Source organism: Dendronephthya gigantea, unplaced genomic scaffold (genome assembly GCF_004324835.1).
Source record: "Dendronephthya gigantea isolate DGI-Jeju-01 unplaced genomic scaffold, DenGig_1.0 000042F, whole genome shotgun sequence".
Classification (NCBI taxonomy): domain Eukaryota; kingdom Metazoa; phylum Cnidaria; class Anthozoa; order Malacalcyonacea; family Nephtheidae; genus Dendronephthya; species Dendronephthya gigantea.
In genome coordinates this window covers 1,113,635-1,130,988 of record NW_021163052.1, presented here as the reverse complement: position 1 = coordinate 1,130,988, position 17,354 = coordinate 1,113,635, and the positions used below count along the sequence as shown (strand labels likewise).

The 17,354-nt window shown below is 36.6% G+C and overlaps 1 protein-coding gene across 2 annotated transcripts; it reads right to left on the bottom strand.

The window, feature by feature from the left end:
* Positions 1-194: 194 nt before the first annotated feature.
* On the bottom strand, positions 195-13,465 carry LOC114526923 (receptor tyrosine-protein kinase let-23-like). Of its 2 annotated transcripts, none has more exons than XM_028548466.1 (25): positions 13,169-13,465; positions 9,682-9,749; positions 8,813-9,301; positions 8,488-8,646; positions 8,167-8,328; positions 7,809-7,970; positions 7,524-7,685; positions 7,128-7,289; positions 6,703-6,867; positions 6,092-6,256; positions 5,749-5,910; positions 5,254-5,415; positions 4,727-4,888; positions 4,355-4,516; positions 4,031-4,195; positions 3,729-3,877; positions 3,072-3,381; positions 2,869-2,988; positions 2,512-2,705; positions 2,113-2,235; positions 1,924-1,994; positions 1,724-1,764; positions 1,471-1,570; positions 1,155-1,260; positions 195-1,057 (listed from the first exon to the last, which is right to left on the bottom strand). In XM_028548466.1, the coding sequence occupies exons 2-25, from the start codon at positions 9,743-9,745 to the stop codon at positions 494-496; spliced, it is 4,281 nt and encodes a 1,426-aa protein (XP_028404267.1). In that variant the 5' UTR covers positions 9,746-9,749; positions 13,169-13,465; the 3' UTR covers positions 195-493. The 2 variants fall into 2 exon arrangements, with proteins under 2 accessions (XP_028404267.1, XP_028404268.1); XM_028548467.1 differs by having other exon boundaries at positions 3,729-3,874.
* Between the last annotated feature and the right edge of the window lie 3,889 nt (positions 13,466-17,354).

Genomic DNA, 17,354 nt, shown 5'->3' with positions numbered 1-17,354 from the left:
CGTAAAAGCACTTTCATTTTCAGTTTGAACTATCCCTCCGAAAAATGATTCTTCTATTCGCGTGCAACTATACATTTTCATGTTGAAAATTAAAAACAGCATAAAGAGGATGATTATTTCGTAAAATAAAATAAAATAGTTGTGTTTTGTTTAAGTATATTTCTCTATGCAAAATTTTACGGTTTCTAGCTGAAGTATAATTCCTGTCATGTTAATAACTAATTTTTCATGGAGCACAATTAATTTTGATACATTGTGTGTGTGTTAAATATAGTTGGTAACACTTTGTCGAATTTCCCGTACTATGCTGATTGTATTTATAACTTCTGGTTTGTGCCGCAGCTTTTATGGATGTAATATATACGCAGGATGCTTGCGCTAACTGTCAGTTCTGTACAGATATAAATTATGAAAATGTATAAAACATATTAACAATCCGTGGAGAACATCCTTGGTCGTTCCGTCTCCTGAGTGTTCTTCGGCTATTGTTGAACTATATATACCCTGTTTCAAATCGGTCTGATCCATCAGCTGTTTGTGTAATGTGTTCATTTCCTCCAATATCTTGCCGTGACGAGAGAGCTGATGCTTCCACATTATCAAATAAAGTTCTCTCTCTGACATCAGGTTTGTCTTCCGGAGAAAAGCTTCCTGTTCCCTCCATTTGCCTACTCGCAGGCGCTTCCGAAATTCTACCCAATTCGGAAGTGTTTGCATTTAATGTCGTATTGTTTTTGTTTGGGCTACTAGGACCCTCTGAAGTCGAGCTTCTTGATTTACGATAGCCTTGGTTTTCAAATTTATTGCTCACTGTTTCTTTGGGTTTTTCTGCTTCTAAAACACCCATTTTTATCGAATTTTTGTCGGCTCTTTTGTTTGTTTTTAAATCCGGATCTTCCTCTTCTTCGATTTTAGGGATTTTCTTTCCCGACGAATTGCTGAGCGTTTTTTTCGCGCGCGATTTTCCGCCTGAGGAATTGTCGTTGTCACCGTCATTTTTCCGCCTTTTTCGTCGGCTGCTGAATTTGCGAAAGATTCTTTGTGGTAGCGCTTCATCCTAAAATTATCACGAAAATCGCCACATTTAGTTTTTTTCTTAAATACCGGAAGCATGCAAGGTGAGGGTATCGAACGTTATCTCTCGTCAATATTACCTTGTTGACTTCGTCTTCATAAAGAACTTCCAACGCATCTTCAAGAGATTTGAATGATGGTCTGTCTTCTGGATTTGTGGACCAACATTTCACCATAATATGATATCTATATTCAATTATATGAGAAAAAATATTATTCGGCAATTCTCATGCCTGTGACTTTTATTTGTGTTGTAGTTGGAGTTTTGAATCCATTGCGTTCATTTCGAATGGCATGGAATCCCATCTTCTTCTATTTGCCTTATCTTACTTAATGCATGCATTCACCAATTGAATGGATTAAGATCTCCCCACAAACTCCAAAATCTATACTTACAAATCTTTCGGACAATTTTTCGGCCTTTTCATGATCCTTCCTGATTTGATAAAGTTCAAGAGCTGCGTGTGATCCAGAATGTTGTTGTACGGAACACGACCTGGTTAAGAAAAACAAATTTCTGTAAGTTTTTAGCTGTCATTACATCATTTCAGTCCCAAATCTTGACTGTTATTTGAAATAAATCCACATAGTTCAATTGCTTTGATATCTTTATTTACACGACTTGAAATTCCATCAAAATTATACATACCATCCGAAATAATCTCCCACAAAAGAATACCAAATGACCAACTGTATAAAATACGTATATTATTATTGTTATTGTTATTGTTATTGTCATTGTGATAATGTGCCGGATTGTAGATTCAGTATAATGGAGTTGGTTAGTCTTGTATATTTTAAAACCACTGCCAACAATTTCGTAACGATTTAATTTTAAATTCTACTCACACGTCGCTCTGAGTGGTATAAATGAATGATTCCAAAGATTCTATAGCCATCCAGCGTACAGGCAGAAATCCCTGGTTAATGAAAAATATAATGCTTTAGGACTGTCTGGTGCATTGTTACTGGAGGTGCGGCATTCGATTGAGAAGACGGAAATTTGCAACACAGTATAATAAAGTAATCTAACCGTACCTCTGTATCCTTACGGTAAATTTGTTTGACATAAATATCTCTGGCCATGCCAAAGTCGGAAATTTTAGCCACCAAATGATCATCTAGTAAAACATTCCTTGCCGCGACATCTCTATGAATGATCTAAAGGATATTGCAACATGAGTCTGGTTACCCTAGCTTGGTTTTTAGTTTAGACCCATTTGGATAACCATGATTCTTGGACCAAATCATTTTCGGTGAAAAAACGTGTTCTTTAGGCAATTAGTTTGGCCTATTTCTTTCCTAATCGTCATTCCTTCATGCAATCCATCTCGGTATATATAAACTGTGAATAAACTTTTATGGATTATCGGGAACATTTCATCCCCTTCAGTGAAGTTGAAATCGAATCATCCAACTAACATGCTAAAGAATTACCTTGAATTTTGCCAAGTGAGCCATACCGTGGCAAACTTCCAACGCCTTTTGCAGTTTCCACTCGTACCGTAGGCCAGCTTTCCCCGCTTTGGGAATGATGTTTACATATTCTTGTCTCGTTTGAACTTGATGTTTCTGGAGATATTTCAAGAGATTACCTTCACCGCAATATTCTACGACCACGAATAATGGACCTATGTATCGAATAATGGAAAAGTTCAGTGCTGTCTGATGATGAAACAAGAATGTCGTGGTTCCTGTAGTCTATATAGTGTTGTTTCCTGCATTATTTATGATTCCCGTGATCTAAAACATTATACATTATTTTCATTCAATTCAACAGATCACATTATTTACCATTACTGTCCGTGCTTCCACCAACAAGGTTGACGATATTCGGGTGAGGATTTGGAGAAATACTGGCCAACATCTCCAACTCATCGAACAGTTCCTTCTCATCCGAAAATGTTCCTCCACCTTTAAAAGTAAATTGTCATTAAGAATTATGATATGCATGCGTGGAAAGCCATTTATGTTTAAACGTCTTGCGTTGGTTATACCTTTAATCATTTTCACGGCCACCACATTTTCCGTCCCGTCTTTCAATAGAATCGCTTTCTCGACTTTGCCAAAGTTTCCCTTTCCCAACACTTGACCCAGGAATTTCAGGTTCTCTCTCGGAATTTCCAGCTCTGGCGGAATGTTGGCGATTCTTATGCTCGGTCTGACTGTATCTGGTTTGAGGCCAGTACCGTTCATTCTGTAATGATGGTTTGAGGCAATAGAATCTAGTTTGGGTCTTTCGCCAGTCTCAGGGTCGGAGTCAGTGAAATTTCTTCCGCGAGGATCCAAAGGCCTTCCGGACATTCTCTGTTGAAAAAGCAGAAAGTTTATCAGCCATTTTGTAATCTTGCAATGAAACTCTGATTAAGTTATTCGTGGTTTTAGAGCAGTGAACTCTCGTTAAATTTGTGTCCTGTTGTAAACACGTGTGTGACTCTGTCAAGGACGAAAGACTTCGTATAGTGTTTTCTGATTACTATTTAGATCACCAATAAGGCATTTTTAAACTACGGTTTCATTTTTTCCACTTCTTTTCGCCTTAAAGATACTGTTAATATTGCAATGTAATTATCTTTTGCATGAGAGATTCTTTTATATCCTCGTAACTCTGTTTTCATGTTAAACTATTTATTACAAAGATATCAGTCCTATACCCTGATGTTTTCTTTTATTCGCCATTTTCGATAGCTGAAGAGTGCCAACAAGCAAGCCGTAATTACGACAACCGTCAATACGACAGGAATACCCACAACTATTCTCAGGTCTTCGCCGCTGGAGGTTTCTGAAGACTGCTCGATTTCTTCTAGAACGAAAATAGCATGATTAAATTTGTATTGACAAAATTAATACCTTCTGCAAATACACAACATCTTATAAACCGTTATCATTCCCCACTTCCTATCTAACTAGCAAATCAGGTCAGAACTGAATTTTTCATGTTAGCTACTAGACATACCTAAAATAAAGCATTCGTTGATACTTCTAGCGCCTGTTTCATTTGTTATACGACCATTCGGACAAAGTTTGCAAGATAATTCGCCCTCTTGATCTTGATAGCTGTCTTGCGGGCAGGGCAGGCATTTTCCGCGGGTGGTGTTGTAGTATTGTCCTTTGCCACAGTCTGCAAATTAAAATGGCGTCGTTTCATGTTCAGTTCAATTATCAAATACAACATTCTTCGTTAACATATTTATTTGTAAGACTAGATTGTTTCTAATTTCTTTGTAACGTATGGGTTTTGACTAAAGGTAATGCAAGAAAATGAGTTTTAGGAACATACTTTCGATGCAGTGCAGGAAACTGACGGTCGCATTCGTAATTGTCGTGTATCCAGAACCGCACTCCACACAGGCTGTACGTCCTGTTATGTCTTTATACGTCCCAATAGGGCATTCCTTGCATGTGTTTGTCTTGCTGTCGTGGTAAAATCCTTTGTCACATTCTGAAATTAAATGATGAAGGTATTATCCTCTAAGATATTATCTCTATCGCCCAAATAAGAAAAACCAATTAACTTGTGCAAAATCATTCTGCAAAAATGTTAACTATTAATAAGTTATGTTATATAGCACAACCTAATGCCGACAATCATCTTCCTTCCCGCCCACCGTATGCGGTGTAAATTTGTTTACAGTTTTATTCATAAACTTACCCCACAGACATTTCTCAAATGAAGTAGTCCCTCTGAATTGCGTCACTGTCCCCTGAGGACAGGCCGTACAATTGAACTGCCGCTGCAACGGTTGGTAGGTGTTCCGCGGGCACGGATCACAAATTTTTGTGACGTTGTTGTGGTAGTGACCAGCTGTGCAAACTGTAACATTAACATTAACATTACGTTTTCGTTTTATCATTTCAATTTCTTTATTTCACGATGATAGCTTTGTATGATTATGTAGCATTCAGGGGCCAGTTGTATAAAAGGCTAGTTAACTTTTGACTGTTTAGTTAAGGACAGAGTTGGCCAATCAGAGTCGTGTATTTCTGAGTTGACTAGGATTTTACTACGCAAAATCTAGTAAAAGAGTTCTATAGAACCGGCCCAGATCAATTCTGGCTGCTGTTGTTTCACAATATATTAACTTACAGAAATGATGAGAAAAGATAAGGGGAGGATGGAGTACCCATATGTCGTGATCACACAAACTTCGTTGTTTTCTAAAAAACAAGATTTCTTACCTGCAAAACACTCCGCTTTATCGGTGCTTCCTTCGTGAAATGCCATTTCACCATTTTCACATTTTATGCAGCTTTCTTGCCCCGATTGGCTTTGATAACTATCCTTCTCGCATAAAATACACTTCTCCGTCTTATTGACATGATGAGATCCGGGCGAACATTCTAGGGGGAAGACAAACAACAGAGTGATATATTCAGCATCGATTTGATGTGTTATCTTCAAGAAAATTCACTGTCTTCATTTATGAATGAGATGGTTGGTGGGATGTCTCAACAGCCATTCATGCATGAGTAATCGCATCAAGTCAAATCCTTTTGCCAAATATGTAATATGATTAAAGCCATTATGGTGAAAATTTCAATTCATATTCTTTCAGGATTTCACAGAATTATTACTTTTTAAACGAAAAACCAAAAAGAGAGCCACTGACAAATGGTTCTAGTGCAAACAAGTGCTGTGCTCTTAGAAATAGGAGTTCTACACTGGCTACCCACCTTTGACACACTGCTCTAGGGCTGTTGATTCCGTTTCAAACGTTGTGTGGTTTTGAGGACATTTTTCGCAGCGAGAAGCCCCGGAATTTGGCTGGTATGATTTCTTTTCGCACGATTTGCAGTTTTGCTGAGTCTTGTCGTAAAATGAACCGGGTTGACACACTGCAAAAAGCACCACAACTCGTGAAAACAGATAAGATAAAATGGATAAAACGGATAACATAAGACGGATAAGATAAGACGGATAAGATGAGACGTTTAAGATAAGATAAAATGTAAAATTCACTGAACTGCAAAAAATTTAGAGCAGGCTAAAGTGCATTCAAACTTAAAATGTTCTTACCCCCAATGCAGTCACGCTCTTCAACAGTTCCTTCATGCTCTGTGATTGGACGGTCAGCTGGGCATGTGATACAGATTTCTAGTCCCTTGTTTGGCTGCGTCGTGTTTCGTGGGCATTTTTCGCATCTCCACAAGGCCCTGTTGAAGCGATTGCCAGGCTTGCACTCTATATAGATGAATTTAGTTCGTGCATTTTAAGTATTTTAATGTGTTGTGCTAAAAGAAGTTTTGTCATTTTTCCTATTCTTGGTTTACATATGACGTCATAATCTGTCATTAGGCGCCATCTTGGTTGATTCTACAAAGTTTACTTCTGCTTTTCAAGAGAACAAACTGCGTTGTTTTACTTTTCCTTGTTTATTTTGTAACTGCTTATCATCTCTGTCGTATTATTTGGTGGGTATTAAAATACATCATAACGATAAAAAATATGTATTTTTAAAATATGTATTTTAAAAAATCAACCAAGATGCCGGCAATTGCAAACCACCTTTTTGGTGGCCTCATTTGGCAACTCTTACGATTACCAGCTCGAACACACTGCTTCGACTGACAAGCAATGAAATAATTTATTGGTTTTTCCAGTGATTCTTTGAGTTGGACGAGGCTTACCTTCTCCACAATCTGTTATGTTAATGTTAGGCCCGTCTTTGTACGTGACTGTTCCGTTTGGACATTTGATGCATTCCGTTTGTCCTCTGGTTGGCTTGTAAGTGTCGTATGTACAAAAGGTACACATTCCCTGTTCATGGCTGAATATCAATCCAGGTTCACATTCTAGGACACAAAGTGTCATGGTTGTTTTTTTCAAAATAATTATGATGTCGAAAAGACGATGTCGTGTGGGGAAGATTGGGAAGAATTAATTGTCCGGAGTTTTGTCAACATTTGAAACTTTCTACACGATTTATTCGACCATGGTCGAGTCCGCCGAAAAATGGCGAATTCGACCATGGTCGAGTCCGCCGGAAAACGAAAAAATTTTTTTTTTCTTACATCACCGTTTGTTTAGAAGAATGAACTATCTTTCTTTTTACCTTTTATACAATCTTCTTTCTTGACAGTTGAAGTATTAACGGTAATCTTCCCCGATGGGCAAGAAAGACATGCTGTTTGACCAGCGTGTGGCTGGAACGTATTCAACGGACAGTTCACGCAGTTTTTGCTTGTAAAGTTGTACGCTGTTCCAGCTGGACAATCTGTAACAAGAGTATTATAAAGTGTGACGTGTGTGTTTGGTAGATGCCATGTTTACATCTTTCGAAAGAAGAATTGCATTACAAGATGCAAGAAAAATTGCACCGTGTAAACATGGCCTTAATTAACTCCTTCATTGATCTATATAATAGTGTCGATATCGAATGATGCTTCGCGTACAAATTAACCGCTGCAATGATCAGACAAAAAGGTACTGCATGTATACTTTAACTTACTTTGAATGCAATCATCTTGCGTTTTACTGGAAGTGTTGACTGTAATTCTTCCATTGGGACAATCGTTACACTTTGTGCTGGCAAAAGTTTGTTGAAAAGTGTGAAGAGGACACCCTTCACATTCCTGTGTGGTTTGATTGAAGAATAACCCACGGGAACAATCTATTATCAAAAAATTGATAAAATGGAACAAAATTCGTTCAAATTGAACGAAATGATTATTTATTTATTTTGTTTATTTGCTTTAAAAAGATTAAACTATTGCAATTCTTTCAAAATACACACTTTTTATGCAGTTTGCCTCAATCTTCGATCCATTGGATGTGGTAATCCTATCTGATTCGCATGATATACATTTGAACTGTCCTTTTCCTGGTTGAAAGGTGTTCTTTGGACAAAGTTCGCAGTTTCTACTCTCCAAGCTGTAAAACGTACCCTCTGAGCAATCTAAACAATGAAATATTTTCACAGGTTGTTGAGGTCATTTCCTAGACACTGACCGTTTAACTTTTGTGTGATTTCCAGGGCCCGACACGCAAAGCGTACGTTGTTGCACCTGTGTGAGCCCATTCCTATCACTCTCAGAGTTCAAAACAGATTTGAATGTCACTGTGTTTCGTTCTGAGTCAGTCAGTCCACTTACATTCCACACAATCCTCCTTCTTTGTGTTTCCAGTTTTCTCCGTGACTGTGTTGTTTGGACAAGCGGTACAAAATGTTTGCCCCACCAGTGGTTGGTAAGTGTTCTTTTCACAAGCTTCACATCTTTCTGACGTAGAATTGTATCGCTTCCCAGGCGAACACGCTGTAAAAGAAAGCCAGAACGCTGTAGCATTAACCTCCCTACTTTTGCATCTTGAATAATTCATTGTGATTCCTCTTCCATTTCACTCTTAAGAGCTATTAAAGGGCTCTACCTCAACGTTTCCAATTAGGTTTTTTAGATATGCATAAACTTGTTTACCTTGCAAACAAGAGGAAAGGCTTTCAGCTCCTCTTCTTCCATAAGTTAATGTCCCATCTGGACACGATAAACATCCGATGCTCATAGTTTTCGGTTGATACGTATTTTCTGGACAGGCGTCACATCGACTTTTATTCAGAAAATGTCCTTTCGGGCAAGCTAAAAATAAAAGAGCATCAATTTAAAAAGTCTTCAACACTTGATGTGGGGAGAGTGGTAGCTACATTATTAAAACAACAAGCCTTTTTCATCTTTTATACGAAACAGAGTCTTTCCTTTGTAGCAATGATTTGCTATAGATTCATCTGTCGTTACGTATTCTTACCACAGTAATCATCCTTCTCGACAAAGCCAGGTCTGCAGCATTTGTTTATGATCACAGGATATTGGTATAAGACATGACAGCAAGACTTCTCTACCGCATTTCTCGCTCTACCTCCATTAATTCCCGCCTTTAAATCTCCCGACACATTGAGCTTCAGTGAATTTGCGCTAATTCCGTTGATCAACGCATCCAAACACAGTTTCAGCTCCGTTAATCTGTCTGTAGCTTTTGTGATGTTTTTATCTGCCGAAACCAGGAGTTGCGTCCTTTCCGTGATTTCCGTGAATTGCTCAAACCTCTTCTCATCATACGTGATATTTTTGACAGAAATTGAACATCGTTTCTTGGCTGTGACGATGAACGTTTTCAAACTATCCAGCGTTTCCTTGTTTGGGCTGATTTTGTTGACGGTAATATCATGCGTTGGATCATTAAACACATGTCTGAAGTTGTAAGATAGGAACTTGCAGGTCTCTACCGGTACTGTACCTAAGAAGTAAAGAAGAAAAATCTGATTGAGGTTGTTTCTTTTCTTTCAAAATTCACATAGTATTTTAATTATATCGTATTACAGTTAAAATAACTATAAAGAAATTGTGATGTCTTTTAGTATTAAATGTGCATATTCACGTTCGATACGGTTTTAATCTCACTTTAGGCTTTAGGAATGATGTATATTACTTAAATCATGGCCATTTATAAGCATAGCCTGAAATTTTCTTGTCATAGCTCTATTTAATATGTTTGAATGGAGAACGTATGTTGAAAATTTTAAACACAATCTAGAGTAGTTAAATCTAAACCGATTAAAAACAAAGCGTTATGGTTAATATTTAAAAATGAATCTTCATGGATGTGAATAAACCTACCTTCCATGCCAACGGCGAACTCTGTTGTGGTTATTGTAATCAGTAGTAGAGTGATGAGGATCATCTTCCTGAATAAAATTTACTTCGATTGAAATTCAAGTTAAATTAATGAATCGTTGAAAGACGCAGCAATTTATAAAATATTTTGGTGCACCAATTCTTGGAATACACCATGATGTAAAGATAATAGATAATGATGCCAATATGTTGTATTCCAGAGATATTTTCACATCAACACCGGTTTCCAAAAAAAATCTCTGCCCAACAGGAAAAAAACTTTCGTGAAAACTTTAACTAACATTCTTTTTGTGGTGACACTGGCCAACTGAACTAAATTTCGCTTTCGGATCCAATTCAAGAAATTACAAGATTTAATTCGACGACAACATGTTCAGTCAGTCAGTTTCTAGCAACGTATTTGGGGAGGGATGAATGTTAATATATCCGTCTTATGCACGACTGATTTCTTTTGCGATTGTTTTTTTGAATATATCAATATACACTTCCCCAATTAAGCTTCTAGAGAATCGGCCATTGCTTGTGCACATTTATTTAAACTATCCTCGCAAAAACTATCCGGCAACGCAAAAGAACGTAGTAAAGAAATATTCCAAAGTTTGACGTAAAGAAAACATATTTATATTAACATGAAAAGACATGCATTAAATATGATTTGTTTACTTCAAAGTCAGAGCAAAATATCTGGCACTATACTCATATGCATGATCATAATTATGGAATAATTTGCATAATTATGCTGGTTCCTTATACGTAGTGTTGCGTGTATTTCGTTGCGTTTATATTACATAACGAGATTCTCGAGGACGTTTTAAATGCCAAACAATCACAAACAATATATTTAATTGTTTCCGCAAAGTGGGTTCTGGACAATGCTGGCATGAAAAATAATGACTGAAATTATATTCTTATCACGGGAAATATTCTAGCCGAACCCAGTTGTTGCTCTACAAATTCTTTAAATAGAGACACTTTGAATGTAATGATACCATGTTTGGCGCTATGTGGTCTATAATTTTATTATATTATCATAAATGCAAAGTGCAATGAGAAGGCATTCCCAGTTTAAGCTTACTTTTTAAACAAAGTTTGGAAAGGCTCATATTGTTACCAGTTCGTCTGAGCTGACGTGTTAAACTGATTAAACTGATTAAAGTTGATTTCATTTCATTTCATTTCAAATCTACTTGAAATTTAGTATATCGCAAAGTTTGGTAACGAAATATTGTAAAATGTGCATAACTCAAGTAGAATCTTTGAAGAAATCTTTTGGCATTTTCCTCCAATATGGTATAAATTTCGTATTCAAAGTTTGCTTTGACAAGATTTATTTCCCACATGTCACAATATCTCGCCAACAAACTTCGCCAGTTTCCTAAAACTAGTACACTCCATCGAGCTAAATAGTAAAATAAACAAGTTTAGGTTCATTTTCTAGAATTCTTATTTTAATCTTATTTTCATGATACATAAACCCAAGATTGCCTATTCTTCGAGAGACAAACAGGCTTTTTTTGAGGCAGACAACAAAATGCAAATTTTGCCATAAGAGAGGAACTAAGCGTTGCGTATGCCTGCACTTTGCTTTCTTCTTATATAGGAAGGGATTGGCGATCCAATTATTCAGCTTCCTGCAAACAATTGTATCAATAGGAATCTCAATAGGAGGCCAAGTCGGAGTCGTCGCACATTGTCATTGATCTTGCATGAACTTTGGTGGCATTAGTGATGAGAATGGGCAGCACCACCCCAACAGGCGGCGCCCGCCCTAATCCCGTGGGTGTGAGACTTGGAGTTGTGGCCAAGTATGTATATCTCATGAAATTTTAAATGTTCTTGGATGCCTCCATATTCTCAGCAATTAAGCCCTCATTGTATCAATTTAGCCGTGTAAGGATTCTTAATTGACAGGAGAACTCGATATGTATACTGTTCTCTTGTATATAAATATTTGTTGCTGCAAACACGAATCTTTTAAAACTATACTAGATCAAACCGCATTGCCGCTATACTGTAGTTCGCCTTTTAAAAAACATCCATAAAATGTTTAAATTCACTTCTCGTATAGTTTTCTTAGGTAGTTCTTGAAGACTAGTGTGTGTAGGCCAACTATTGTTGTCAAAATGCAAATTGACAAGAACGCTGTTGAATTTATCACAGAATCAATACACATGCAGTTTCTGTGTAACGGCATCATAACTACGCAGAGCAGTTTACTCGTTTCATAGTTGCAAAAATACCATTCCTTCGCTGTTAACATGGCTTTAAACCGTCGCAATGTGTCAAAAGTCACAAACGCTAAGAAGATTTTGTTTATATAAATGAGGTATATTGGCCCTTAGCCTAGGCATATATTTATATCATAACAATAACAACAGCAAGTCTCGCAATGCCGTCGTAAACGGAAATTTTCCCTTCGTTGTGTTTTGGAAAATGCAGGATGCTGGAATAATATATATTACAATATACAAGTATTCGTGTACTGTAGCAGATACAATACACCTTAAGATTCCTTATCTTTCGTAAATAATAATGCTGGAATAACACACAATGTAGCCACACGGTTTGAGGGAAATCCCAATGAAATCGTATGGACAACCTCGTGTAGTTATGTATGTACTTAGGGTATTGTTTTGGTGTGATCTTGGAACCAACCCCGTAAATCAATGAAGGTGTGCCTATATAGGCAATGTTCCAATTTCCTATGGAGTCTGGCCGGTGCCTACAATGCCAGTCATGGCTATAGAGATCTACATATGTTTATATCTTTACCAAATATTCTAATCGCCTGGCTATAGATTAGACAAGCTCTGGAATATATATTCTGTACTTGTTTTAGTCCACTGTAGCAAATCTACATGAACAGTATGAATCGTTCAAATTTATTAGCACTGACTGTGTATGCTGAAACTATACAACCATTACACCTCTTCACTTTACGAACAAAATCGCTAGGTTATAGACAGAGTACAAGATTATCTGCTGTTGTCCAAATAGAGAGGGGAACTATACGTCCACTCGCAAACTATCAAGTAGATTGAATGCAAAATGATTGCATGATTCGGGACAGAATACTTCTAAGCATAATTTTGCATGCACGGTGTCAACGATTTATTTAAGCCTATATAGATATAGTATTAATCGTTTGAAGGCCACCGGCAATGCGCCTGTTAACGATCAACTATTTTACAAAAGAGAAATGGTTTTCAATACTGCTTTAAGAGAATATATGACATAATACAGAAGCTTTGCTTCGATTCTATATATATATATATATATATATATATATATATATATATATAATGATAATAGCCCATTTTAAAAGACTCTTTCGTCGTGATCTAAAAAGCCGAAGTACTACAAATGTTTTTAAATCTTGTTTTGTGGTTTTACCTTATTTAATAAATATAGCTAACCGCCTTACCACATCTAGGGGCTGTAGCTACAACGCTCAATGCCTCAATCCTACCTTAGAAAATGACGACTTGAACACCGTCGATACAAAGCGAAGTGCTGTGATATTTTCCCTTAGTTCCCAATCTTTTAAGTTCTTTCAACCATCAAAACGACATTCGATCCAAAAGTCTACCAGTCAAAAATACTGCTTTGAATCCAAGTAACTCCTTCCTATGTTCCACCATAAAATGCTTCACTTCCATCCAATCCAATAAACTGTGCTTATTCTAGTCGTTGTTTTCAAACCAAAGCCACATAGTTCGCGGAGATCAAAAAAATGGGGACAATAACAAAAAACTTTGTTTCTAGAGCCTTGGCTTCCGCAAAAATACCACACAACTGATGCGGTTGCTAGCTAAAAGGGCTCGGAATTCGCGTATGCGACATATATGGATGCAAGCCCTTGCGAGGTGTGTAAGAGAATTTCCGATATGCATAAAAAGCTCTTTATTCTAGAATTTTACGACTAAAAACTAATAGATATTTTTATACATATTATTGAAGCGTATTGTTGCCAACGAATATTAGTTTTATGCTGAGTATATGAAGACGGCACCTCCAAGCCAATAATGGACCTCCCCGAACAATGGCCAGCGATATTTCGAGAGCGAATCAGATATAATTGTTACATACATTGTCATCTTGAATGCTATGTCGCAAATTCATCGATTTACATAATCAAGTGTCGCTTAATAACCATAATTGGGATAATTCAAAGACTTACGTGTCATCAAATGTCGTTTGAAAGGTCGTAATTTAGGAAGAAAAATAGCTGAAATATTAAACTTAAATTAACAAATTAATTGAATATCATTTGTTCAGTTTTTTGAAACGTCAATAAGGATTGCAAAGGGACTTTATAGACGACTTGTGCATAATATTAGCCAATGCTGTTTCATCAATTTTGTCATAAATTAATTATACATGCAGTTTGTGCCCATTTTTCCCACCAAATGAACTGTGATAGACGTGACAAAATATCTTCTAAGATACAGGTCAGGGAACTTATCGAGGATGTTGCCCTTTTTTTTGCCTGTCGCCTGCGGAAGAGATTTTAGGAAAGCTACAAGAGCTACATGTAAAGATCACACTGGCTTCAACTTTAAAAGTAACGCGACGATGCTTTGAATTATTGAAGTGGACGTCGGCCAAACCATTAACTGTGGTCAAACCTTCGCGAATCTCACCAGACCAAAAAGATGGCTTTCTAAACTCCATTAAGTGGTGTGAATTTTTTCGGCACAAAGATTAATCTATGCTTTAGTTATGGCGTCTCTATCTGTCTATAATCACTGTGTCATTAGTTCATTCTTTCATAGGTCGACTGGTCGACCCGAATTATACAGCACAGGAGAGAGCCATTGATACGAAATCGCAAAGATTTGCAAAGTGAAGAACTTACTAACTGACGACCGAGTCCTGATTTCGAGATGACCATCATCAGACAAAACAACAAATGGAACCGTAGAGTACGTTCGCTGTCGTATGTATGCATGCACAAGTACAGAAAGCGAGATTATTTGTATTATAAGAACTTTTCAAGAGAAGTCAAGTCTTCAAAATCCAATTATTCTTTGCAATTGTTACTTGAAACAGTGTTAAAAGGACACGCGTGGCTCAAATACTACGTCCAAAAACAGGCTCATTATCAATCAACATTAATTATGGTCTCGATAACTAATTTATACAAAATAGTTTGTCACGTGTCTGTTTTTCTGCCTAACTAACCAATAGAAATGGTTTTCGAAACAGTTTGTCTGAAATTTAAACAAATGGCTAATTCGCCCAGCATTATTGTTTGTTCATTTGGTGGTGTGAAAATACACACGTAACGAATAGGAACTATTTTTGTTTAAAAGTGGAAATTGGCGATAAATTAACACTGCTTAAATGTTCAACAAGTTGTACGGAAAAGCGAGGGGATTGGGTACTACTGGTTATGTTTAATAACATTGTGAGTGGCTCTTTTATGGTAGGAAGCAAAAGAGCGACGATAAAGACTATATATTGGATGTAAAACTACTTTGTATATTCAATAAAGATTACATTCATACATATACTCTAAGATTACATTTCCTCTCTCACATGTTAAAAAAAAATCCCACTAACGCAATTTTACAAAATAGGAATGCGTGTGGCGCGCTGCCATTTTCTATCCTCAAGGATGGTACTGAACACACTTATCACCATCTTCGACAAGACCTGGCCTACAGCACTGTTCTAAACTCGCGGGAAGTCCATAAATCACGCAACAACATGATTTTTTTCCTACAGTTAACATTTTAACATCTCCACTTTTCAATTCTCCCGACACATTCAACTTTAGTGAATTTTCAAAATCACTGTCTTCCCCAATGGCATTAACTACATCATCAAAACATATTGCTAATTTTTCCACTTTTTCGATAGACTTTTCGCCGATATCGCTTTTCGCAGAAACTTGGATTTTTATCCTTTCTGTATACGTCGCTATGCCATCGTCGATATTTTTGTGGTATGTTACATGATAGATCTCTATATCCCCAACAACTGAGCAACCCTCTTCTGAAGTGATAAATTGTTTTAAACGTGCTATTGTTTCGTTGTTCGACGTCAGTGCATTCATGTCAAAATTTGGATCGCTTTTGAATCGATGTTTTAAGTCGAATATAAGAAATTGACATGTTACTTTTGGCTCTGACCCTAGATAGAGAAGTACGAGTACAAAAATGATTGTTATTATGCAGGAGGCACTGAGCATTTTATTACAATATAGAACAACAGAAACTTCGTTTGATGTAAACAGCCGTAATTAAAAATGTTTACATTTTTGCACAGTTTCTATTGTATTTAAAAGTTGGTAAATTGGACCGAGTAATCGAACGTTAAAACTGGCATGCAGATGTGAAGTTGATGCATAAATTTCATTTGTTCTTTTATTTCTAAAAATATGTAAAAAGTACCCATTATACGTATATTTCATAGGAATGTGACTTTTTCCTAAATATTTACTCAATTTCAGTTCAAGTTTGAGCGGCCTACTTTAATGAAACCAATAAAGCATATATGATAAGTTGAATCTTATTTCATTGAAGTGGTTTTAAAGTCTAATTTAAGCTCTTTCTTTTTTTCATTATAATGATAGCTACCTTTACAAATCCTCACCTTGTAGCACAGCAAAAGTTAATGTTATTGCGACTGTTGTGATTGCAAGAAGTTGAAGCACATTGTAGGCGGCCATTCTGAAAATATAGGGCAAAACATGTCAATAAAAAACACGACGATGAAAGAGTTTTATGTTGTCTTTCGACGCACGACTTCTATGGGCCAAAATATCTCCGTTCTTCCTTATCTGGCTTGAGTAATCGTTTTTGCAGTTATAAGAACAGATTGAAAGATTGAAAGGTTGAAAGCGTGTTATACTGAAAACTCCTCGTTTCCTTTACGTAGAAAACTGATTTTATTTTCACGCTAAAGCATGCACTATTCTTTAAAAGAACCTTGTAGCCGAGAGCTTTGTATTATCTTATCCTCATGAATGAAACCAATAGGCGTGTGTTTAATTCCTGTGAAGAGAAGCCATTCACAACTCACTACGGTAGTAAATTCGTTCATGTAGTTAACTATATTTTATGCGAAACAGGTAGAGAATGGGTCCGAAGAAAAATATATCATTCCTGATAGGCTGGCATTAATTTGATCATGCTGATAAAAAAAAACATATAATACAAAATAGCATATTTTGGCGTCGACAGAATTTTACCTCTGGGAGGCAGTCGAAAAAGCTGGTTGCACGCACGCTGTGGACTGTACTATGTATGTAGATGTTGACCGTGTCACTATTTATACGAACATCAAGGAGTTTGCTCTTAGGACACTTTATGGACCCTCTTATATGGCACATCGCAATGATTTGATATCAAACTAATCATTTTATTAAACGATTATAGCTGTATAAATCTTATATAGATTCATCGTATAAAGATTCATCGTTATCACTACTTTTTCTTACCAGTTTTGCCTTTATATCTCGACCTCCTTCTTTCAAATGAATTCAAAACACGAAGAATGCAATGAGGCGTAGTTTTATATTTAATCACAAAGTCATTTACCTCCAAGTTCTTTGTCATAACCACACCAACATAGCAATTTTAATTAGCTTAAATAACAGACTAATTTTTCTTCTATTCCCAAGGTTTTAGCTCCAATGTTTTTCTAGG